General features: G+C 50.8%; 1 protein-coding gene across 5 annotated transcripts in view; it reads right to left on the bottom strand.

Moving 5' to 3' along the window:
* FYCO1 (FYVE and coiled-coil domain autophagy adaptor 1) overlaps positions 1-17,235 on the bottom strand; it is a 73,753-nt gene extending 56,518 nt beyond the window's left edge. For 2 of the 5 annotated variants that reach the window (XM_035702514.2, XM_049098640.1), the window contains exons 1-4: positions 11,900-12,292; positions 6,142-6,279; positions 2,604-2,710; positions 946-1,071 (exon numbers count right to left, since the gene is read on the bottom strand). In XM_035702514.2, the coding sequence (XP_035558407.1) occupies positions 946-1,071; positions 2,604-2,710; positions 6,142-6,196 (288 nt within the window). In that variant the 5' untranslated portion in view covers positions 6,197-6,279; positions 11,900-12,292. Of the gene's footprint in view, positions 1-945; positions 1,072-2,603; positions 2,711-6,141; positions 6,280-7,014; positions 7,150-11,899; positions 12,293-17,100 lie in introns of those variants that run through there. The other 3 variants (XM_025458255.3, XM_035702515.2, XM_025458256.3) reach the window with 3 other exon arrangements.
* Positions 17,236-20,844: the final 3,609 nt, after the last annotated feature.

The raw sequence follows: 20,844 nt of genomic DNA, 5'->3' as shown, positions 1-20,844 counted from the left end.
TTATTTCCAGACTTCAGTTGTCTGAAGCCATAAGGTCAAAGGCCTTTGTTGCTTTCAGGAGTGGAAGACAGCACAGTGACACCAAGAACTTCTTCCAGGCTTTTGGAGAGGAGACAATAAGATCCCTCTCCAGGTTTCTTCTATTTTTTTTTTCAAGATTCTATTTATTTATTCATGAGACACACACACACACACACACAGAGAGAGAGAGGCAGAGACACAGGCAGAGGGAGAAGCAGGCTCCATGCAGGGAGCCCGACGTGGAACTCGATCCCGGGTCTCAAGGACCATGCCCTGGGCTGAAGGCGGCGCTATACTGCTGAGCCACCCGGGCTGCTCCTTCTCCAGGTTTCTGACACATCAAAATGCTTTATACCAGGGACCCAACCATCCCACCAGGCAAGATCTCGTAAGACTGTGGTGCTGCTTGGACGTTAAAGAAATCCAAGCAGCAAACTCTTCACAGCCAAGGTCTTTCCTCAATTTCTCAGATGTCAGAGGGTGGAAAATGCTTGGCCCTTACTGCCAGTACATCAAATGCTGTCATTCTCTGTAAGAAGAAACCCATCTGGCTCCAGCTGGTAGGGATTGGGAAGAGATCTCAGAGCACCTGACTCTGTGGCCTCTGTGGGAGGCCGGCCAAGGAGCATGGCTGCTGGCTTTAAAATGACTCTAGATATACTGATGAGATACCGAGAAGAAAGATGAAATGTAGAACCCCTTTAGGCTTCCCACCTCAAATCTAGGGGTTTACTCACTCCTAAGTGTGCATGGTTCTTCACTGCCAGAGGTACTAGGCTGGAGTAGGGAAGGAGGCGGGGAAGGGAGAGGCTTCATCAGCCTTCCACCCCCACCTCCTCATGGGGCTGTCTGAAGCAGAGGTCCGGGCAAGAGATGCTTAAGGCAGTGAGAGGAAGGTGTGAGGTCCTTGGCTGCTCTGCTTACCTCAGGAATCGACTTGACAAATCGGATCCCATCATTGGCTCCTTTCACCTTGGCCAGGCAGGCACAGAAGTAATCCCAGTAGTCCTTCCTATTGCCCAGAAGGGTAGCCTTCTCCTTCTGATCGAACTGCGGAGAGAAAGGGACAGAGAGAAGAGGACCAGACTTGCAGCTGTTCATCCTGCCATTTAAATGATCAATAACAGCAACAGCTTCCTAGTTACCCAGTCCTGGACAAGGCCCTTTATTGGCACCATTTTTACTGACTGGCAAATGTGGGTGTTTCAACCCCTAATTTACAGATGAGGGGACTGAGGCTGGGAGGGATTACATAGCTGGCTTGGGGTCACACAGCTAGTAGAATTCAGGAGTAACAGCCCCTGGAAAGACTATCCCTTGAAAGGATCTCTGTGCATTGAACTGGGTGGAAGATCACCAAAGGGGCTGTTCACACAGGATGGAGACAACCAAGAGAAAAGTCTTGAGAGCACCACAAAGACTGTTAACTTGGTCTCAACTTAGCAAAATGAGTTTGTGACGTCCTACCCTGGCTACTCAACTCAAGTTTCAACACTTGTTTAATATCTATGTAATAAATTCAAATTAATGCCAACCATGAGTCATTTCAAATCCAAAACCAAAATGGGCTGACTAAAAACAAAAAAAAGTCCACAAATCATTTCCTAGTGTAAAACAGAAGTAACCGGAAAGGTGTGTGAAAGATGAGTCTCTCAACACATTGGGGCATTGTCTCCAGCAGGTGCTCATTCTCTAGCTGGACCTTGCTGGGATGTGACGTTGCAAACTGAAGGTGTTCAGAAGGATAAATGTGTGTCTTTCTACTATGTAATATTTTATAGTGTTTTTTCTGGTTATGGAAGTCGGATACATACACTGTGAGAAAATGTGGATAAAATGAAAGATGGAAAAAATGCTAATGCCTAATACCTGCTCTCTAAGATAACTTCTGTTAACATTTTAGTCTGTTTCCTCCCTGCCTCCTGTGATTGTATTCTTCCACATCTGTAGAATTCTGTAGATCTGTGCTTCTCGAACCTAACATACATAAGCATTACACTGTGCGCATGCTGAAAAAAAAACTTCCTGGGCTGATCTCAAGAGATCCTGATTCAGCAGGTCACGATAGACACCGAGAATACATTTTTCACCTGCTCCCAGGTGATGCTTTTGCTACTGGTCTGCAGACTCCACTTTGAGCAGCAAGGCTCTAAAACTGGGGCTTCTGGATAATCTTCAGAGGGTCCACACATTCCTGGAGAATGGGTGCATGCATATGCGTGTCTGTTTGGGGAGAGATCTCACTCACAGTTGCTACAAGACTCTCAGAGGGATATGTGGCTGCCCCAAAGTTAAGATCCCCGCTATCCAGTGACCTGTGAACTGCCTTAGGATGACCTAAATCTCTAAAGAATGTTCTTGATGCGCACAGCCTTCCTAAGGGGCAATGCTCTGATTCTCCAAAGGCTCACACTTGGAGGCTCAAGCTCCAAGCAATGGGGGACTGCTCCGACCTTCTGTCTAAAGCAGGAGGGCCTAATGGCTCCTCGGAGCTGTCTGAACCACATCCTGAATGCTGATGAATCACCGAGAGGAAAACAAGAGAACAGAGCAGTAATCAATGCAGTACAAGAGTCACTTACTTGCAGGAGATACTCAAGTTTGTAAGAAAATTTATGCAGGCTGGTGCTGTCGTCCGTAATGGGCTCCCCTGCTTCTTTGAATTCTTTGCTCAGCTCTGTCACAGCATCTTTAAGACAACAAACAGGAACACGTAACTGGCCTCAGAGAGAGAAGCAGAATCATCCTGGGAAGCACGAGGAGTAAGCAGTCAATGATGGCAGAGCCCCTGGGAAGCAGAAAATGGTGTGTAACCCTGGAAGGAGGAATGCTAACTCTGAAGGCAGTCCACAGGGCCCACAGGTACTCTACAAGCGCTCCCTGACCGGGCACATTCCTTGGTCCTCCCTGAAGGCCCACCATGAAGGCCTTATAATATGCATGCAGTATTTGGTCAACGAAGGTTTGCTACGTGCCTGAATCACTCAGCAGGCCCCTCATAGTGACATCCAGAGAGCTTTATCCTTCATGCTGGCTGTTTCTTGTCGTTCTTTCATTATAACCTGACTACTCAGTACAGGTTGTCTCAGCTTCAGGAAGACCCAGAATATGCAAATAAGAGTAATGAGAACAATCCCAAGAATGACAACAGTGACACCTGCTTCTGTGAGCTGGGTGCCCATCCAGGGGGCAGGCCTTTGCATGTCTTTCTCATTCAACAGCAAAGAGAGACCTGAATTGTTTTATTTCAACAATTCAACACGCAAAAGGTTTTAAGATGATCTCAATTTCAGTACTGTTAAAATGGGGCAGGGGTGGGGTTGTACAACTTGAGAATGATGGGGGCTGATATTACCATCCCCTTTGGCAGATAAGGAATTCCCAGAGAGGTTGGAGCATTTGGCCAAAGACCATGGGCTACATACAGCAGAGCTGGAATGAGAAGCCTGGTTTCTCCAGGGCTTTCTGACTCCAGCGCCCACCTCTCCACTTCTAAGACAATTGACCTCCTATTGCAGAAAAGAGGGAAAACCACCTTTACTTTCACTCGCAGCCTCTGCTGTGGCACAGAGGAATGGCAGTATTTGGTGTAGATACTGGGAAAAGTACCCCCGTTGAGATGGTTGGGGCAGGCTGGACAAAAATCATCTTCCTCTCTGATGGCTCATAACGAAGAGAAGCCCACAGCCCCTGCTCTTTAGAACCATGCCTGGAAAGCAGACCTGTCCAGCACTGAAGCTGAGCCTGAGCTGCTAAAATTTAATCGACACTGATACTCTAGAAGCATCTGCTACAGCTGGCATTGAGAGCTGGGGGGCCAGGCACAAGGGAAGACACACGGCCTTCCTCCCCCACTCTCAGGCAGGGTTAATGCTCACAACCTGATCTGAGAATTCCTGAAATTTTGAAAGGAGGAGCCTTGGGTATGAAATATGAAGTTCTAAGTTTCAATCTCTGGTAATCCAAATGCATTACTTATGAATAATCTTAGTTTTATGTGAATTCTACATTTGCATGTATATTTATATGAATTATACATTATGTGAATTATATATTTATGTCTGCCAACAATCTTGGGAAGTGGGTGTCATCATCAAGCTGATCTAGCACATGAAGGAAGCAACGGGACCTTAGAAAGGTGATGAAACTTGTCCAACATCTTCCAGAGTTAAAAGGCAGGGCCAGGAGCTGACCCCAAAGCCTTCATCACTGCTGTCACAGGAGGATGAGTGGGCTATTCTGCAGAGGCATGAAGGCTATGTACTGCCCGAGGTACCTCAGTTAGGGATACACCACTCCCATGCTACATGGTGGAGATTATTATGTGCCGTTGAAGACAATTACCAACAGCTGCAAGGGAAGGGTCTTGAGAAAGTGGTGTCTCAAAGCACTCTGCAGGCTGAGTATAGGACACTGAGATGGCCCTGGGAAGTCGAGGATGACCAGACCAGCCAGGACAAAGGGTGGAAGGTCCATCTGAACAAATGCCAATGCCTGTCCTCCTCCCTGGATCAGAAGTGCTAGCAGGGGGTCCTCTCTCTTCCCTCCCAATAAAGACATCTGGGTCCCAAAGTCATTCTGGAGAACCAAAGGCCGACATGCACAAAAAAAATGGTCTCCTTTGTGGCTGCTTCTCAAGACCAGTGGTGAACTCAGATTTGCAGAGATTGTCATTTGACTTCCTCCGTGTGTGTGTGTGTGTGTGTGTGTGTAGACTTAAGAAAAAAAACCAAACCAGTGGACACCTGGGTGGCTCAGTGGTTGAGCCTCTGCCTTTGGCTCAGGTCATGATCCCAGGGTCCTGGGATGGAACCCCATCTGGTTCCTGCAGGGAGCCTTCTCCCTCTGCCTATGTCTCTGCCTCTGCCTCTCTGTGTCTTTCATGAATAAATAAATAAAATTTAAAAAACAAGCAAACATCTAGTGTTTTAGCTGGAGGTAGGCTGCTGTGGTTAAGAGTGGAGACTGGCACCGGGTGTGTGTGCAAACCCAGGCTCCGCCCGTCTGGATGTGTGACCTTAGGCAAGTTGCTTAACCTCTCTGTGCCTGTTTCTGCATCTGCAGAATTAGAGTAATGGTTCCTGCCTCACAGACCAAATGTGAGGACTCGATGAGTTATCATTTATAAGGCATGTGTAGGACAGTGCCCAGCACGTGCGAAATGCCATGTGATTATCTAGCTATTCAAGGCCCAAAATGCTATATAAGTGGGAGATAAGCCTGAGAGTGATTTTCACCACATCAACTTTTGCCTGCAGAATGAAAAGTGTATGGTGGCTGCCACTTGCCCTGGGTCATCACTGTGCCTGAGCAGGTAGGAACCTGGATCTTCAGCCTGTCAGGAAAGTATCACTGTAATCCCTGCGACATGCAGGAAGTGGCGGCTTCAGATTGTGTTGTAGCCAAAGTGCTGGAGCTCCAAAGAGGCTTACAGGCCAGCCCCGGTGGTCTGCAGGGGGTGGGAAACTTGCCAAAATTCTGACTTTTGGGGCATCATCTGAAAGGGTGAACTCAGGCCCTGGACTCTGCAGCCAGTGGAGAAAGCCTATTCCTCCTGAGTCTACTTCACTGTACTTGCACCTTCCCCGGCCCTGCCCTTCTCCAGGGAGATAAGAGCTACAAGTCTTGGATGGAGGGGGGGAAATGGTAGTTTGCTGAGCTTAGGTAAATCAGGGATGCAGCAGGCCCAGAATTACAGTGTGTCACAGGAGACAGGCTTAGGTAGGACAGCAAAATAAGAAAGACGGGTGCCTGGTCATCCTGCTCAAAGGGAAGGCGAACATGCCTCCTCAGATGAGCCAACTCCATTATGGCCCAAAGGCTCATGATTCAGCCACAGATTTAACAGGTGGCTGGAAAACACACATACACTCACCAACAGAAGGCAGACCCAGACCCAGAAAAGGGGATTAGATTTTGTTTACAGACTGGCTTCACAGAGCCCTGAGAGGAAGCCAGGCCAGCTTTCCCTGCCTGACACAGGGCAGACAACTGAGCACCAAGTGCTTCTACACAATGTGTCCCAAGGGCTCCAATTACTCCCTGTGTGACAGGATGAGAACACAGCCCCAGCTCCCCCACAAGCAAGCCCCATGTGCCTCTCCACCCCCCAAACTGTACCTTGCAAATCACGGATGATTCTCTGGAGCTGGCTCTCTGCCATGGGGGAAGCCATGGGGACGGGTTACAGGCCGCCTTTCTTGGTGGCACGCCTCCTGCCTGGGTCCGGTCAGCAGAGGTCAGACTCCATGTTGGCACCTACAGGAGGGGAAGAGGGAGACCTTGGAGGAAGCAGTCACAGACACAACGTGAAGACAGCAGGAGAGGGGCGCTGCTCTGGGCACAAGTTACCCCACTGGGGCATCTTTCCTCAAGAGGAAGGGTTTGATCTTTCTTTGTGGGCCTGGCTCAGTGGGCATCATCTGGCTGGCTTCTGACGTACTTCTATTCAGACACAATGACCTGGGTTGGGGCTTAAAAAGCAGCAAGTTCAACCAAACAGCATGACTCATTCACCCTGAGCTTCTCTCCTCTTCCAACCCTTAGGCAGGACAGCCTTAGTCTCCTTCCACCTTTAGAAATGCCTCCCAGGGGCAGCCCAGGTGGCGCAGTGGCTTAGTGCCGCCTGCAGCCCAGGGCATGATCCTGGAGTCCTGGGATCGAGTCCCACGTCAGGCTCTCTGCATGGAGCCTGCTTCTCCCTGCCTGTGTCTCTGCCTCTCTCTCTCTCTGCATCTCTATGAATAAAAAAGAAGAAGAAATGCCTCCCGGTGGCTCCCCTCACCCCCTTACACCAAGGCCAGAACCAGCCCAACCCACACTCAGATGGCCTGCTGAGCCGACAAGTGCTGGCCACCACCAGATCCCTGTCTCCCCCATGCCCAGCCCCCCTGTGTCCTCTCCAGGCTCGTGTCCTCCGAAGATCGGGATCGGTCAGTAACCTCTGGCCAGGTGGCAGTGGAGGCAAGAGGCTGAGAGGGGAGCCCAGCTTGCCTGGTGGGGGAAGCAGCTCCCTCCTGGGGGCCCAGCAGCTCCAGCTGCCTAGAGTCCAGCTCAACCTGGAGTGCAGACACCGTCTGGCCTGCATTGGGAGCCTGCGTAGCCCTCGGTCCAGTCAAGGGACGTGTGTCTATTTTAAGCTTGGTTACAGTCCTCTTGCAGCTGATGAGTCCTGAGTTACCAGCCCTGCTCAGGCAGCTGCTGAAGTGATCTCAGGACATAGGAGTGGCTGAAGACCAATGGAGGTGAGGAGGCAGGAGGGGCACTGAAGAGAAGCACTGGGACACTCTTGTGTTCCTCCTTTAGGACCTCCAATTCTCTCCGTAGGTATTGAACGCAAGGTTGTGCAATGCTTGTGGGCAAAAGTTGACAGCAAGACTAAAGTGGCCGTAGGAGCAGCCAGCACTAAACGAGGGCCTACTGTGTGCTGTGTGCTGGGTCCTATTAGGTGCTTGACACATGATCATTTTAATCTCACAATCACTCCAGTGGGGTAGATAACAGGCAAAGGAGAACCTGGTGTTTGAAAAGTCTTGTAAGTTGTCTAAGGCCATGGGTCAGTAAGGAGAATAATTGTGGCTTGAACCCTGGTCAGTCAGATTTAAACCCTGTGGATTTATAGCCATCGTTACTGCCAATAACCAACTGCTTCCACTGGCTTTTAGAAACCACCCTCTCTCTAGCATCTCCCAAATAATGTGCTGCCCCTCTGAGTGTTTTTAACATGTGCTGGCCCTCACCTTCTCATACCAATATTACCCTCCCTGCTCCAAGAGTCCAGGAGAGAAGACTCTGGAATAGAAATGGTCCCAGGTTTCAAGTTCCTCCAAATATTTACATAAGCATTCCAGCGTGGGCCTGAAGCAAGAAGGGCTGGTCATGGGGTGGATATGCCAAGGCCTATTTTTAACAAAACTAGTGCAGCAGTGACCCAGTGCACACAAGGCCCGAAGAGGGCTTCTCTGGCCTAGGAGGAATGAAACAGGCACATACAGACACACCAGGCTCCCAGTAATTCCTGACCCAGAGCCCAAGAGATGCTGGGGATCCACAAAGAGCCCTCCGAAGCCCCCTTACAAGTGATAGCACCCTGCCCACCACAGACACCAAACTGAGGCTGGGAGGGGCTTTCGAGAAGCTAGCCTGCCCATCTCTCTCCAGGTCACCTGCTGAGCACAGAGCCTGAGCAGGGACCAGCCAAGGGCCTAGAGCCGCAATCCAGGCCTGCTCACTCACATCTGCAGGGGCTCTGCTACCCGGGGCGGGGTCGGGGGTAGGGGTGCAGGGGCCATTCTGCCCCTCCCGGGGAGGTAGAGAGTCGAGGGTTCTCCCTTGACACACAGCAGCCCCGGCACCACGCTCTGTTAGGTGCCTACTATGTGCAGGCTGGGGACACAAAGGCATGCAAGACACAGTCCATCCCTGGAAGAGAGCTCGGCTGCGCACTGAGCAGAAAGACGGAAAAAATATCCAGATATGTGGACATGACAGAAGCAGTCCATGCAGAGATATGAATAAAAGGTGATGGGTGCACAGCTACGAAAAGGGCTGAGCCCTGGATATGTACAACCAATGCTTTTCTGCAGTGAAAACAGCCAGCCTAAAAGGCTCTGTACAGACTTGATGATTCCATCCAGGTGCTATTCTTTTTTTAAAAGATTTTATTTATTTATTCATGAGAGACACAGAGACTGAGAGAGGGGCAGAGACACAGGCAGAGGGAGAAAGCAGGCTTCATGCAGGGAGCCCGACGTGGGACTCGATCCCGGGACTCCAAGATCACACCCTGGGCCGAAGGCAGGTTCTAAACGACTGAGCCACCCAGGGATCCCCTCGGGTGCTATATCACACCCTGGGCCGAAGGCAGGTTCTAAACGACTGAGCCACCCAGGGATCCCCTCGGGTGCTATTCTTGCCAAGGCAGAGCTCCGGGGAGAGATTCCCCACAGCGGTTTCCAGGGCCTGAGGGTGAAGGGAGGGTTAGGCTCAAAGAGCCTTCAGAAGTTTGGAGAGGCAGTTCTGTTCCGCACCTTGCTTATTATGGTGGTGGTTATGTGATAGCATGTGTTTGACAAGCACGTATTTGTCAAAACTCACAGATCGTCAATGGTGTCTCAACAAAAAAGGCAGTAGTGTGATGGATTCAGAAAGATGCCATGGGACCTCAGGAAGGGAAGATTAATTCTGCCTGGGGCGGGAGAGGGTGAGAGATGGTGGCAACCGAGCTGTGCCAGGCCTGCAAAGTGAGGATGAAGTCTCTGAAGAGATCCAAGAGGGACGGGTCCAGGATGGAGTCGGGGGGAGGGTGTGTGGCAAGCACAGAGGCTGCTTCCCTCCCCAAGTTCTCTCATCTGCTGCCAGGAGAGGGCCTGGTTGTCTCTGGGAGAGATAAACAGCCCACGGCCCCCCAAGTCCTCAAAAGCAGTCCCCCGGGTCTGAGTGCATGCTTCAAACTAGGGTGAGAGCCTCGCAGACGGAAGAAGGCAGGATGCAACAGCAGCAATTGGTCCTGAGTGCCCTCCCCTAGGCTCTGGCAGCGGCCGATGCATGAACAGTGGAAGGCAGTCCTCTCTGAGACCCAGCAGGAGGACAAGGTCTGCGGGCCGAACGGGCACCCTGGCATGACGGGTCTCAACAGACACAAAGGTGCTCCTCAAGACTCGCTGGTGCTCTGGGGAAAGCTGGCCTGGGCCCGCATGCGCGGGAGGCCTCCTCTGCCTGGCCCTCAGGGCGTGCTCGCCTGATGCCAAGCTCCTGGGTCACGGGGTGAGCTGGGCCCAGCTGCTGATTACACAAGCTGGTTTTCCAAAAAGCCTGAGTCACCACCCAGGTAATGTGCCCGAGGAAATGGGAGGCCAGGGCTGCAGGTCCCGCTGTGGGGGTGGGTCCCACCTCACTGGGGTTCTGGAAGTTAATCAGATTCCTTGGAAGATCAGGGTTACCACTGGGAAGCTACCTTCCTGGACTTGGGAAGGATGGCTCTTGGCATTTTGTCCCCATTCTTCCCGGGTCTGAGGCAACTATTAACCACCAGAGGGTGAGGGATGAGGCACTCACTGTCCCTCTCCACGCCTTGGTTAACTTCCCTGTGTCTCCAGATAAACCTGCCCTGTGGTTGAGGGATGCCTTATTTTTTATTCACAACGCTCCTGACACCAACACTGTGGACTTTTTCCACACCAGTAACCTGTTCTGACACCAAGTGGCTGTTCTCTAATTCAATTCTGACACTAATTACCTGGAGTTAGTGCGCCAGAGGTGCAGGGCTCTGTCCACACACTGCCCTGGCTTCAGACCTGGTCCCAAGGCCCAGGCTGCTGCTATCTGTACTCCTGACCAACTGGCTATAAACCAAGGGTCCCCAGGATCCTTCTCTTCAGCTTCGATAATTTGCTAGAAGAGGTCACAAACTTGGAAAAACACTGCGGTGACCGGTTTGTTTTAAAGAACACAATTTGGGACTGGCTTCCATGCCCTCAGAGTTCCCCCCACCCTCCAGCACGTCAGGTGTTCACGGACCCAGAAGTTCTCAGAACCCTGTCACTTAGGGGTTTTGAAAGGAGGTTTCATTGTAGAGGCACGGCTGATTCAACACGGGCCATTGGCGATGAACTCCATCTTCAGCCTCTCTCCAGTCCCAGAGGTCTGGGGTGGGGCTGAAAGGGCAAATCTCCAATCACGTGGCTAGTTTCTCTGGCAACCAGCCCCATCCCGAAGCTGTCCAGTGAGTCACCATATTAGCATATTAGCATAAACTCAGAGGCTTGTTATGAATAACAAAGGACGCTCCCATTACTCAGGAAATTCCTAGGGTTCCTGAAGCTCTGCGGCAGGATCCTGAGACAAACAGCAAACAAGTATTTCTTATTGGATCACAGAGATCACAGACTTCAGGCCCGAAGCAGCCTGATCCTGACAACCGATTAGCAAACTGCTCTCATAACTCCGGGGACACTTAGAGCTTTTATTCACATCAGCAGCCACAGCTGCTTCAGCACTGGGGGAAGGATGCCAGGATTCCCACGCCTCACAAAACCCCGGAAGCGCCAATCAACCTCCCTGAACCCAGGGTCCTTGCTGCAGGACATGTAAAAACCTCCATCGCGTGTCTCTGGCAAGCTCTTTCAAATACCAGAGAAATTCACTTTATTTAAAATTTGGGGGGAACATTGAATTCTCTTGCTAACAACTCAACACTGTGTTTAAGCTTATCCAGCATGTCTAAAAGCATCCAATATTCTGATAAAGTGCAAAAGGGGCTAAGTGCGTTCTTAAAAAAATTCTTATTTATTACCCGGGATGATTGTCTGACTTCCTAATCACAGCTTAGGAGGTATATTAGAGGTAAAGACTCTTCCCCAAACTCCAAATTCCTCCTATACCTGTCCAGATGCCCTAACAATAGCGATAGCAGTTTAGTCCCGAATTAAGATACAAAGACACCAACTGACTCCTGTAAACTTATTTACACTCTGGTGTTAATGACTCATATTCATAATGTTGCCCAGAAACTGGCTCTGGCAGGAGCAGTACAGCAGCTGACTAGTCACATTAAGGAAATAAAGATCAGAAGTGGGGGAGGTTTGGGGCGTGGAAGACAAGCTCGCCCTGTCTTCAGAATGTTTTGTACTTGTTCTTGACCCAATAGCTGAGAAGGGACCCAGAGAGGCCACCGTATAGTTGGACTCCTCCTCCACTCCCAAACAAGGGGAAGCAGACCAGTTGTCAACTCTACTCTGACCAAGAAAGAATGTTAACAAGGACACTGTGGATCAGCCAAAGGCAGAAAGCCCTTCTGGAAGAGTCCAGTGCCTTGGCCTGGTTCAGCACAATCAACAGTATCTATCTAGCTGCCACCGCTGGAGAGGGGGGCACTTGCCTTGTACCTGCAGCTCTGAAGGCCCGGCGGTCCTGCTGGCTCAGTACTGCAGCGGTGGGTAGGCAGGCTGCCCTCACCAGGGCCTCAAGAGGGTGCCGAGGAGAGTGCTCAGGAGTTTGTCAGAGGCAGACATTTCAGCACATGTGAGCAGAGGCTCATGAGGCGACCCAACCCCTCAGACCTAATTAAAGTGTTGACCAACTGCATGCCTGGGTCATCTTTCCCACACTCCTTGCTTGTGATCTTCTTTCTTAAAGGGAATGGAGACTTGAGCTTTTGCCATCGCTTTTTGAAACTTCCCTTGGGCCTCCTTCTCGCACCAACTATTCCAGGCTCCTCGGTCACTGCCTCTGGAACACACACAAAACTGGCTCCAGTTCCAGCTGCCCCAGGAAGGCAGGGTTGAGAGACCTGTGGATAGGAGGTGTTGCCTCTGGGAGCCTGTGGGAAGCTGACTGTCTTTTTTTGGAAGGGGGGCAGCTGCTCTAGAAGGAGCAACATATCCATACCTGGGGCTGTGGGGCTGAGGTCTTGCCACTGAAGCCCAGACAAAAGAACCAGGAGGCGGTGAGTGCATGCATGAAACTCTGGGCAGTCTCCAGAACAGCTGGGCAAACACTTGAGAACCCAGCTGGGGCACCTATTTATTCCTGCTCCCCACCCAGATGGAGAAAATTGCAGAGTTCCAAAACCAAATGCTCAGGGGGACTCTCCTGATCAGAGTATTTTGGGGGGGTGGGGGGAGGAATGTCAGTCCAGCCAATGATGAATTACCAACTGAGTCTCTGCTAGAATATGCTCTAGGCACTAAACAGGGCCTTGAGGAAGCCCGTGTGTAACCCATCTGTGTTAACAGACTGTCTGCCGGCAAGAGGGGGCTGCTGGGCACCACTAGTGAGACGCAGACCTGACCCAGGAGCTGGGACTACAGCTGTGAGCCAGGCAGGCCACGGTGGGCCCTAGTCTCCAAGGAACCCATGCTCCAGAAGGGAGAAGAGACAGCATACACCCTCCTAAGCTTATAGATGAGTAAGAGATCACTTGAGGCCTGAAATGGGCTCTGATGAAAGCAGGTGAGCACAGGAGGCACAAGATGCTAAGCCCCTACTGCCTTTCTTCCACGTTTGTGGCCATTCGCCAGTGCGGTAGTTTCTCATTTAACCTGTTCTTCCCGCCTGTCTGTAAGCTCCACTGCTACTCACCATTTCCTCAGCACCTAGGACAGGTCTGACCTGTGGCGAGCCCAAGATAAACTATTTGTTGAATGAATGAATGAGTTAGACAAAACCAAACACATAGACTCTTGCTCCACAGACTGAACTGAACTTTAAGGCATGGAAATGTACCAGCATGTAAATAATGCCATTATCCTTCAATGGGGGAAAACGTGAGTAAATTTTCCAAAAACTCGATTTTTCAATTTTCCTCTTTACTGGACATAAATTAGTTTTATGTTGACTAAAATAACACACTAAAAAAATCACACTGTAATTGCAGGCGTTATACTGTCGTTATTGTAGAAAAGCTACGGAATTATTATCCTAGGAAGGAATGGAATAATGTATTTAGGGACTGGATGGATTAAGTGTGTCTATGGGAGAAAGTGCGCCCCATGGCTCTGGCCTGAGGCAGCCTTACCCAGAAGCCTCCTCCATCTATGCAGACAAAGAAAACCACGGCCACCTCTCCTGCGCTCCCAACCCTCCCAAAGCCCTTCCCTCTCTGCATCCCTGGGACTTTGGATCCGGCACCATCAACCAGGAACACTCCTGGTGGGGGAGGTATTGATGGGCCTGAGCTCTGCTGTGCTCCTTGGGTGACATTAGCAGCATCCTGGGAGCAGACAGGGCAGAGGGTGGGGCTATGCTGGTAGACAGGAAGGGTGAGCAAGACCTAGGACGGCTCTGACGCTGGAGTTTGGCAATGGGCAAGAAAACTGTCTTCTCTTTTACCAATTGTAGCTGAGGCTTGCCACGTAGGACACTGTTTGGATTTTGGAATCAGACTAGCCATGTGAAATTTCCATTCCCTAGCATTCAGTGGGTAATGAGATAAAGATTGTGCTATGATCGGGTGAGACTGCTATATTTAGCTCACCAAACTCTTTTCAGGGAATTTAAGCAAATCTGTCTTATCTTGGGGAAGTTATTTAACCTTTTCCTATCTTCTGTGTGTGAGGGCTTTTTTTTTTTTTTTTTTTCCTGTTTTTTAGTTTTGGCTTTACCCCCATGTACAACATGGAGAGGTTACCCTTTATCTTCCTCAAGGAAGAGGTAGGGAAGGAGAAGAGCAGACATTGCCAGTGGCTAACTTTGGCAGAGGCTTCTAAGTGCCCCCCCCACCCCCCACTCTTGACGAAGCCCACGGGACTACAGGTTCAGCTTGAGGAAATTCCTCTGGTTCCTTGTGAAACCACCACCTCTGGTTCGGCTGTCCAGTCCACCCTGGACCTCCTACAGGATTCTCCTCTATGCAGTATACCCCCCTGCATACTAATGGTTTGTTTGGATTGCTTTTTTACCTCAGGTTTTTCTGGATTCTATAAGGTCCCCTAACTCGGTTTTCCACCCTAGACAAAAGATGCAGTACCCCCAAGCTCCTGAGGTGGTTAGCCAGACCTGCCCTTGGGCCCCGGAATCAACTGCAGGGTGACAGTACTATAACCAGACCACAGATTCCCCTCAGAACCACACTGATGTACACGTCCTCGTCCTGGAAAACAGGATCCGGCCAAACTAGATGCAGGTGCTCGGTGTCTTTCAAATGCCACAAAGACCTTTGTGAACAGGGAGGATCATTGGTGGTCACAAAAACCATCAGGCTGGCTCCAACATGTGGAAGAGGGGAAAAAACACCTCCTACCCAACTGAGCACAGCTCCACCATGCTCATCTTGTAAAAGCCATGAACCCATGTGCTCTGAGGCTGAAGCTCTTATTATGGGGCAGTACAGTGATGAACAAACAGTATGTCTAAAAGCAGCAAAAGGATAAATAGAGACCCATGGAAACATTTCAGTATCCACGCTAGGCTCTTATACCAATCAAGAGCTTTAGAAACAAAAACGAACAAACACCCCCCCCCCCCAAAAAAAAAAACTGGCATTGAGATCACAAATAGAAAATATTGTTCATCTTTAGAGCAACACAGTGACATTCAGCACTAGGTGAGCAGATGCTGACGAGGCCAAACTCCACTCATCTCTGCTCACAGGCAGCATCTGGCTGGTTACAAGGGACCAGTTAGTGCACCTGACCTGCTATGCATTCTGGGGCTGCTACTACAGTGAATGTGGCCCTAAACTCGGGAGTTCCTATCAGTGATTTTCATTATGAGATCACAGCTAGACAATATGCTTCCTCCGCTTTGTGTTTTTTTTTTTTTTTTTTTTTTTTTTTTTTTTTTTTTTCCGCTTTGTGTTTAAAGACATTCTAGTCTTCAGCCACCAAAGTCATTCTCGAAATCACCTGAAAATAAAGATTACCCATCAGCCAAACCTCTCCCCTACAGGGAAGAGAGGGATTGCCATTTCTCAGGTGCCTGTTATGTGCTCTGGAGGCAGCAGCCCCCAGCCTCGGTGACTGATACAGGTCAACACTGACATCACTAGCTGCTCTGATCTTGTCTGTGTGGGGTGCTTCCTCTCATCACAAACATCTGCCCAAAAGGACCACGCTAAAAGCACGGCTCCTCCATCTATGCTATTGCCCCAAAACCAGGTGCAAGGAGCAAAAACCATCTGAGGGGCCGCTAGAAGATCGACTCTAAAGCAACTACCAAAAATAATCAGAGTCGAATACGACTTGTGGATTCTCACAGGTGGGCACAAGTTCACGACAATCCTTTCGATGATTATATTTAACTATTTTCCTACCAAAATAGGAAAACAGCTTAGAAACTAAATGCAGCACCACACAAGGATGAACACTTTTAACAGAAGCAGAAAACCTGTTTCCCAAAGCAAGAGCTGGTGCGGATCCTCCTAATCTCAAGAAGGTCAGGTCCCTTCACCGAGACAATTAACTCTAATTTCCAGGGTGATAACAACGGTGGCCCACAACTGCACAGGGCATCCCGTAACTGATGAACAGTGACTGTCACAGAAGGGACGGTCAAGTGGAGCCCCATCAACACGGGCCCACTTCAGAAGTTGGGGGGGGGGGGCGCCCGGAAAGCATTTAACCTCAGTGAGACAGCTCTTTCCTGGCACGGGCACACAGGGGAAGCCGCATTAGGCAGATGGCAGGGGAGTAAAGCTTGCTACAGAGACCACAGGGCTTGCAGGGCCTGGACGGCAGTGAGCAGATTACAGCCTGATCCTCTGCCCTCAAAGAGCCCCTGACCCATTTCTCCGTGGGAAAGGGAAGGGCCGCGGTTTAAGACAGACAAGCAGAGGGGGCAGAGGCTGCGGCCAACACAGGCACTTTCTATCCACGCTCTCTTGGTTTCTGGAGGGAGCAGCCAATGGGAGCTGTCAAGAGTGACAAGGGACATCAGAGGGCACAGGTGCATTCACGGGGAGCCACGTGGTTCATGTGTCAACCGCCCATGCTTACACAAAAATACAACAGAACCCAGCCCTCCCCCTACAGCCGGGGTCTTATCTGGCCCACGTCCCAGGCGGCCACGCCTCCACCCCAAATGCACAGGTGTCTCAAGGCAGGATCACTGCGGGGGCGGGGGCGGGGGCGGGGGCGGGGCGGGGTGGGGGAGGCTGTCCCGCGATCTGGGACACAAGGTAAAGAGAATGGGCCAAGGCCTGAAGGCGGCCCGGGTGGGCAAACTGTCCCCTGCTGGGCGGCAGCGCGGGATGCGGAGGTCGGGGCAGCCCCGGCCCCTGGAGGTCAGCGGCCTCCCGGGCAGGGCGAGCAGGACCTCCGGTGCCTGGAGGGTCCAAGGCTCCTTGGGAGGCTCCCACCGGGGGCGCCCCTCGGCCGTCGGAGGTCCTGGGGCTGGTGCTTCGGGGGTCTGCCTTCCTCACTGACGGCGGAGGCAGCCGGGGCCCAGGGTCCGTTTCAGCCCCGGCTCCAGGTGCCTCCCAGGCCGGCCGGGCTCCGGCGGGGTCCGGGGGAGACCCGGGGATAGGGGCGGGGACGCGGAGGGCAACAGGTGACCAGCCGCGCCCGCAGCCAAGTTCTCGGCTCCCGGGCGGACGGCGGCCCAGGCTCCCCCGAGGTCCGGCCGGCCCCCCGCCGCACTTACGCGCTCGAGGGTCCACCGCTGGGCAGAAGCGAAACTTTCTGGGGCCCAGCGGAAGAGTGCGGTAGCGCGGCGCGGCCCGCCATGACACGCAGAGCCGCCGCAGGAGGGCGCGGACTACCACTCCCGGCATGCTCCGCACAGCCGGCGCCTACAAGTCCCGTCGGACCCCACAGCCCGGGGGCGCGGACTACGACTCCCGGCTCGCCCAGCGGGGGCCCAGGTTTGCATCTCCCCGGGGCGCTGCGGTGTCACCCCGGCCCCGGCTTCAGCCGTGCAGTCCCCGCGGGCTCCTGTGGCACCCGGGCGGCTTTGGGGAACTTGAAATGCGGCTAGTTCGAGCTGAATCGTACATGGGCCGTGAGTGCAAAACACACCTGACTTCCAAAGCCTGAGTATGAAAACATAATGTGAGACGGCTTATCACTACTTTTTTATTATTATTATTATTTTTTTTTTTTATTGAGTACGTGTTGAAACGGTAATATTTTTGATACGTTGGGCAGGCCAAATGAAAAGCGCTGCGTGTTGCTGGGGCTTCCCATCTTTTGATCCCCTCTCTCGGTAACGCAGGGACCTATTTGAATGCAGTGCTCAAAAAGTATGTGTTGATGAATGAAGCACCGCCCCTGCCTTCTGCTCCACGCTCGGCCCGGTTTCTGTTTGTAAGTTCTATTTTCTATTAATGAGTTGCAAGGCATTCTGAGGCTGGACTCAAGAGAAGCAAACAAGTGACATCTAACAGAAAAGCGACAGCAAGCACACGGGGCTCTTCGGCCTGTGGCTTGAGGCCTGGGCTCTTGTCATTCCTTAGCTCCGGCTGCACCGTCTTTTACTGTCTGCCCCTGTTCCCACCGTTTAACCTAGAAATACCTTTCTATCTCACAGGACTTAGCTGGTTTTGTCCAGTCAGGCACCATGGCCCCAACATTACCTGGGTGGAATAGTGCAGGAAAGGAAAGAGATGTCCTCATTAAGTTCAGGGTATGGCATGTCATTAGTGCTCTTTTAGAAATTATTAGGTATCGATAAGTCAGTGATTAGATGGATTAGACTAGTCAGTTTGTGGGGGTCATGAAAAGTGATTTCTATTCTTCTTCTTAAAAACTGTGAAAGGAAGAGGAAAGAGGGAGAGAATGGCAGAGGAATAGTCATTGTTCCAACCACGGTCTGAATGGTTTTATGACATATCAAGGATGGGAGAGGTTTTTTTTTTTTTTTAAGATTTTATTTATTAATCATGAGAGACACACAGAGAGAGGCAGAGACACAGGCAAAGGGAGAAGCAGGCTCCCTGCAAGGAGCCCGATGCGGTGCTCGATCCCAGGACCCCAGGATTATGACCTGAGCCAAAGGCAGACGCTCAACCACTGCACCACCCAGGTGCCCGAAGGATGGGAAAGATCTTAAAGTCAGATTTTAGTGCCACTTTTTTCAGGACTATGACCTCACATCCTCAGGACTGTGACCCCCACCTGATTGGGGCTATGACCCCACATGTTCAAAGCTGTGGCCCCAGTGAATAGGTCATGACCCCACATGCCAGAGGACTTGAACTCATGTCCCCGGGGTCGTGACCCCATGTGTTTGAGGCCATGTCCCCACTTTATCGGAGCTATGAGTTCACATCCTCAGGGCTGTGATACTTCATGCTCAGGTTCATGACCCCATGTCTTCCAAGTCGTGAGCCTTGTGCTAGGGCCTAAGGCCCCACTTGACTGGGGCTATGACCCCTTGCTTCAGGCAGTGACCCCACATGTTTGGGGAGTGTGACTTCTCTAAGCCTCAATACCCTCCTTGGTCAAAGTGGAAATAGAAACTTCCCAGGGTGGCCGTGAGGTGTAAAAATGTATGGGCCCAGCACAGAGCAGATCTCAGTAAAAGTCAGCTTCCAATCTTCTATGTGGGCAGGGTAGACACTGAAGCCTCATGAGGAGCTCTGAGATGCACTAGAATTCCTTGCACACCCACTGAGATTGGTGCCATGTATTAACCTGTTCATGCTGCCATAACAAAGTCCCTCAGACCAGGTGGCCTAAATAGATCTCTAGGCCAGAAATCTATGGTCAGGGTGTCTGCAGGGATGTCTTCTTCTGAGGCTGTGGGGGAACACCTGTTCCATGCCTCTCTCCTAACTTCTGGTGGGTGCTGGCAATCTTTGGTGTTCTTGACTTATGATAGCATAACTCCAATCTTCACATGGCTTTCTCCCTTTGTCCGGATCTGTGTCCAAATTCCCCCTTTCCCCCCTGTCATATTGGGTTATGGGCCTGCCCTCACCCATATGATCTCTCTTTACGTAATTACACACGAAGTAATGCTCTTTACAGAGAAGGTCACGTTCAGAAGTACTGAGAATTAGGACTCAAACCTAAGAATTTGGTAAGGAGGAGGAGGAGGACCCAGTTCAACCCATAACATGCCTGAAGCTATAGGTTTGTGTTCCCTAAAGAACTTCATGGAAATGCAACTCATGAGATTATAGGCCCACACATCTCATTTTCTTAATCACAGGAAAGGATCTTAGAGATAACTAGTTTAAACCTCTCTAGTTAAGTTAAATAAATAAGGAGAGGAAGTGGCTTGCTGAGGACCCAACCAGAAAGGTGAATGTGATTTCCTATGAAGACCACTATGTGTGGGTTTCCTCTAATCTTTAAACAGAAGATGCTTTGAAAAATTAGTAGTGTTCAGTGTTTTTTAAAAGTCACATTATCCTTATTTCTGGAAAAAGTTAGAGGCAGATTGTTGTACCAATTGTAACCAAAGTAGGGGGAACAGATACAGATGGGTATTTCCTTCCCTAAACTACCATAGTTTGCTGCAAAATGCTTTGAAATGGTTTCCATGACACATTTAAGGTGACATATTCAAGGTGTGCATTTCCAGTTGTGTGGACAATGGAGCCATATCATTTTCTCTGAGTCAAGAAGGTTCATCCAATCACCTGGGAAAAAGATCAGCACTTCCCTGGGACTAGAGTAGTCCTATGGAAATCTATCCCCAAATAGGAATGACCAGAGGCTGGCCAACTTGAGAATGGGGCTAATTTGTCTTTGTGATTTTCCACCTCCCAGCATGGGCTTTCCACTGCTTCCCAGAGTGGGCCTCTACACATGTGGCCAGGAACATCCTTGAGGTCTATGTGCCCCCCTCTCACCCTCTGGCCCGATATCATGCTTATAACTACCCAGTTCTCCATGCCCATCCATTGCCTATATCTTCTCTCTGACCATGAGTGATGCTCAAGTCTGATTTTCTGGTATGGCCCAAGTCAAGGAACCAAGCTGCTATTGTCCTCCTTGTGTCCCTTTGGCCACGCTTTCTTTTGTGGAGGGATTACGGGTATGGGAGAGGAGGTTACAACCACCCTGTAACCTAAAATCTGGGCTGGCCTCAGGGTAGAGAGGGGAGTTCAGGATAACCCTTCCCAAACTTCCCTAAGACCTGTAAAGTGTTTCCCACCAAGTTTTCAGGATACCTGAAATTCACAGCAGGAAGTGTGCCATTCCTTCTGATTGGAAGGCTGATCTCTGAAAAGTCTTTGTTCTGACACAATGTTGATCACAAAATAGGAAAAAACCTTGGACTTGAAGACAGTCAACTTAGGTGCCAGGCAGGCCAAGGGAGAGATGGGGACAGAAAACTGAACCCTGGAGCACTCAGGACACACTTGGCCTCCTGGATTTTGCCTGAGGCCTAAAAGGAGTCAATTTCCTACCATCCTGACCCACATAAGTTCCACAC

This window comes from Canis lupus, chromosome 20 (assembly GCF_003254725.2).
Source record: "Canis lupus dingo isolate Sandy chromosome 20, ASM325472v2, whole genome shotgun sequence".
Taxonomy (NCBI): Eukaryota; Metazoa; Chordata; class Mammalia; order Carnivora; family Canidae; genus Canis; species Canis lupus.
The sequence above is the reverse complement of the archived record's forward strand: the minus strand, read 5'-3'. Positions and strand labels throughout refer to the sequence as shown.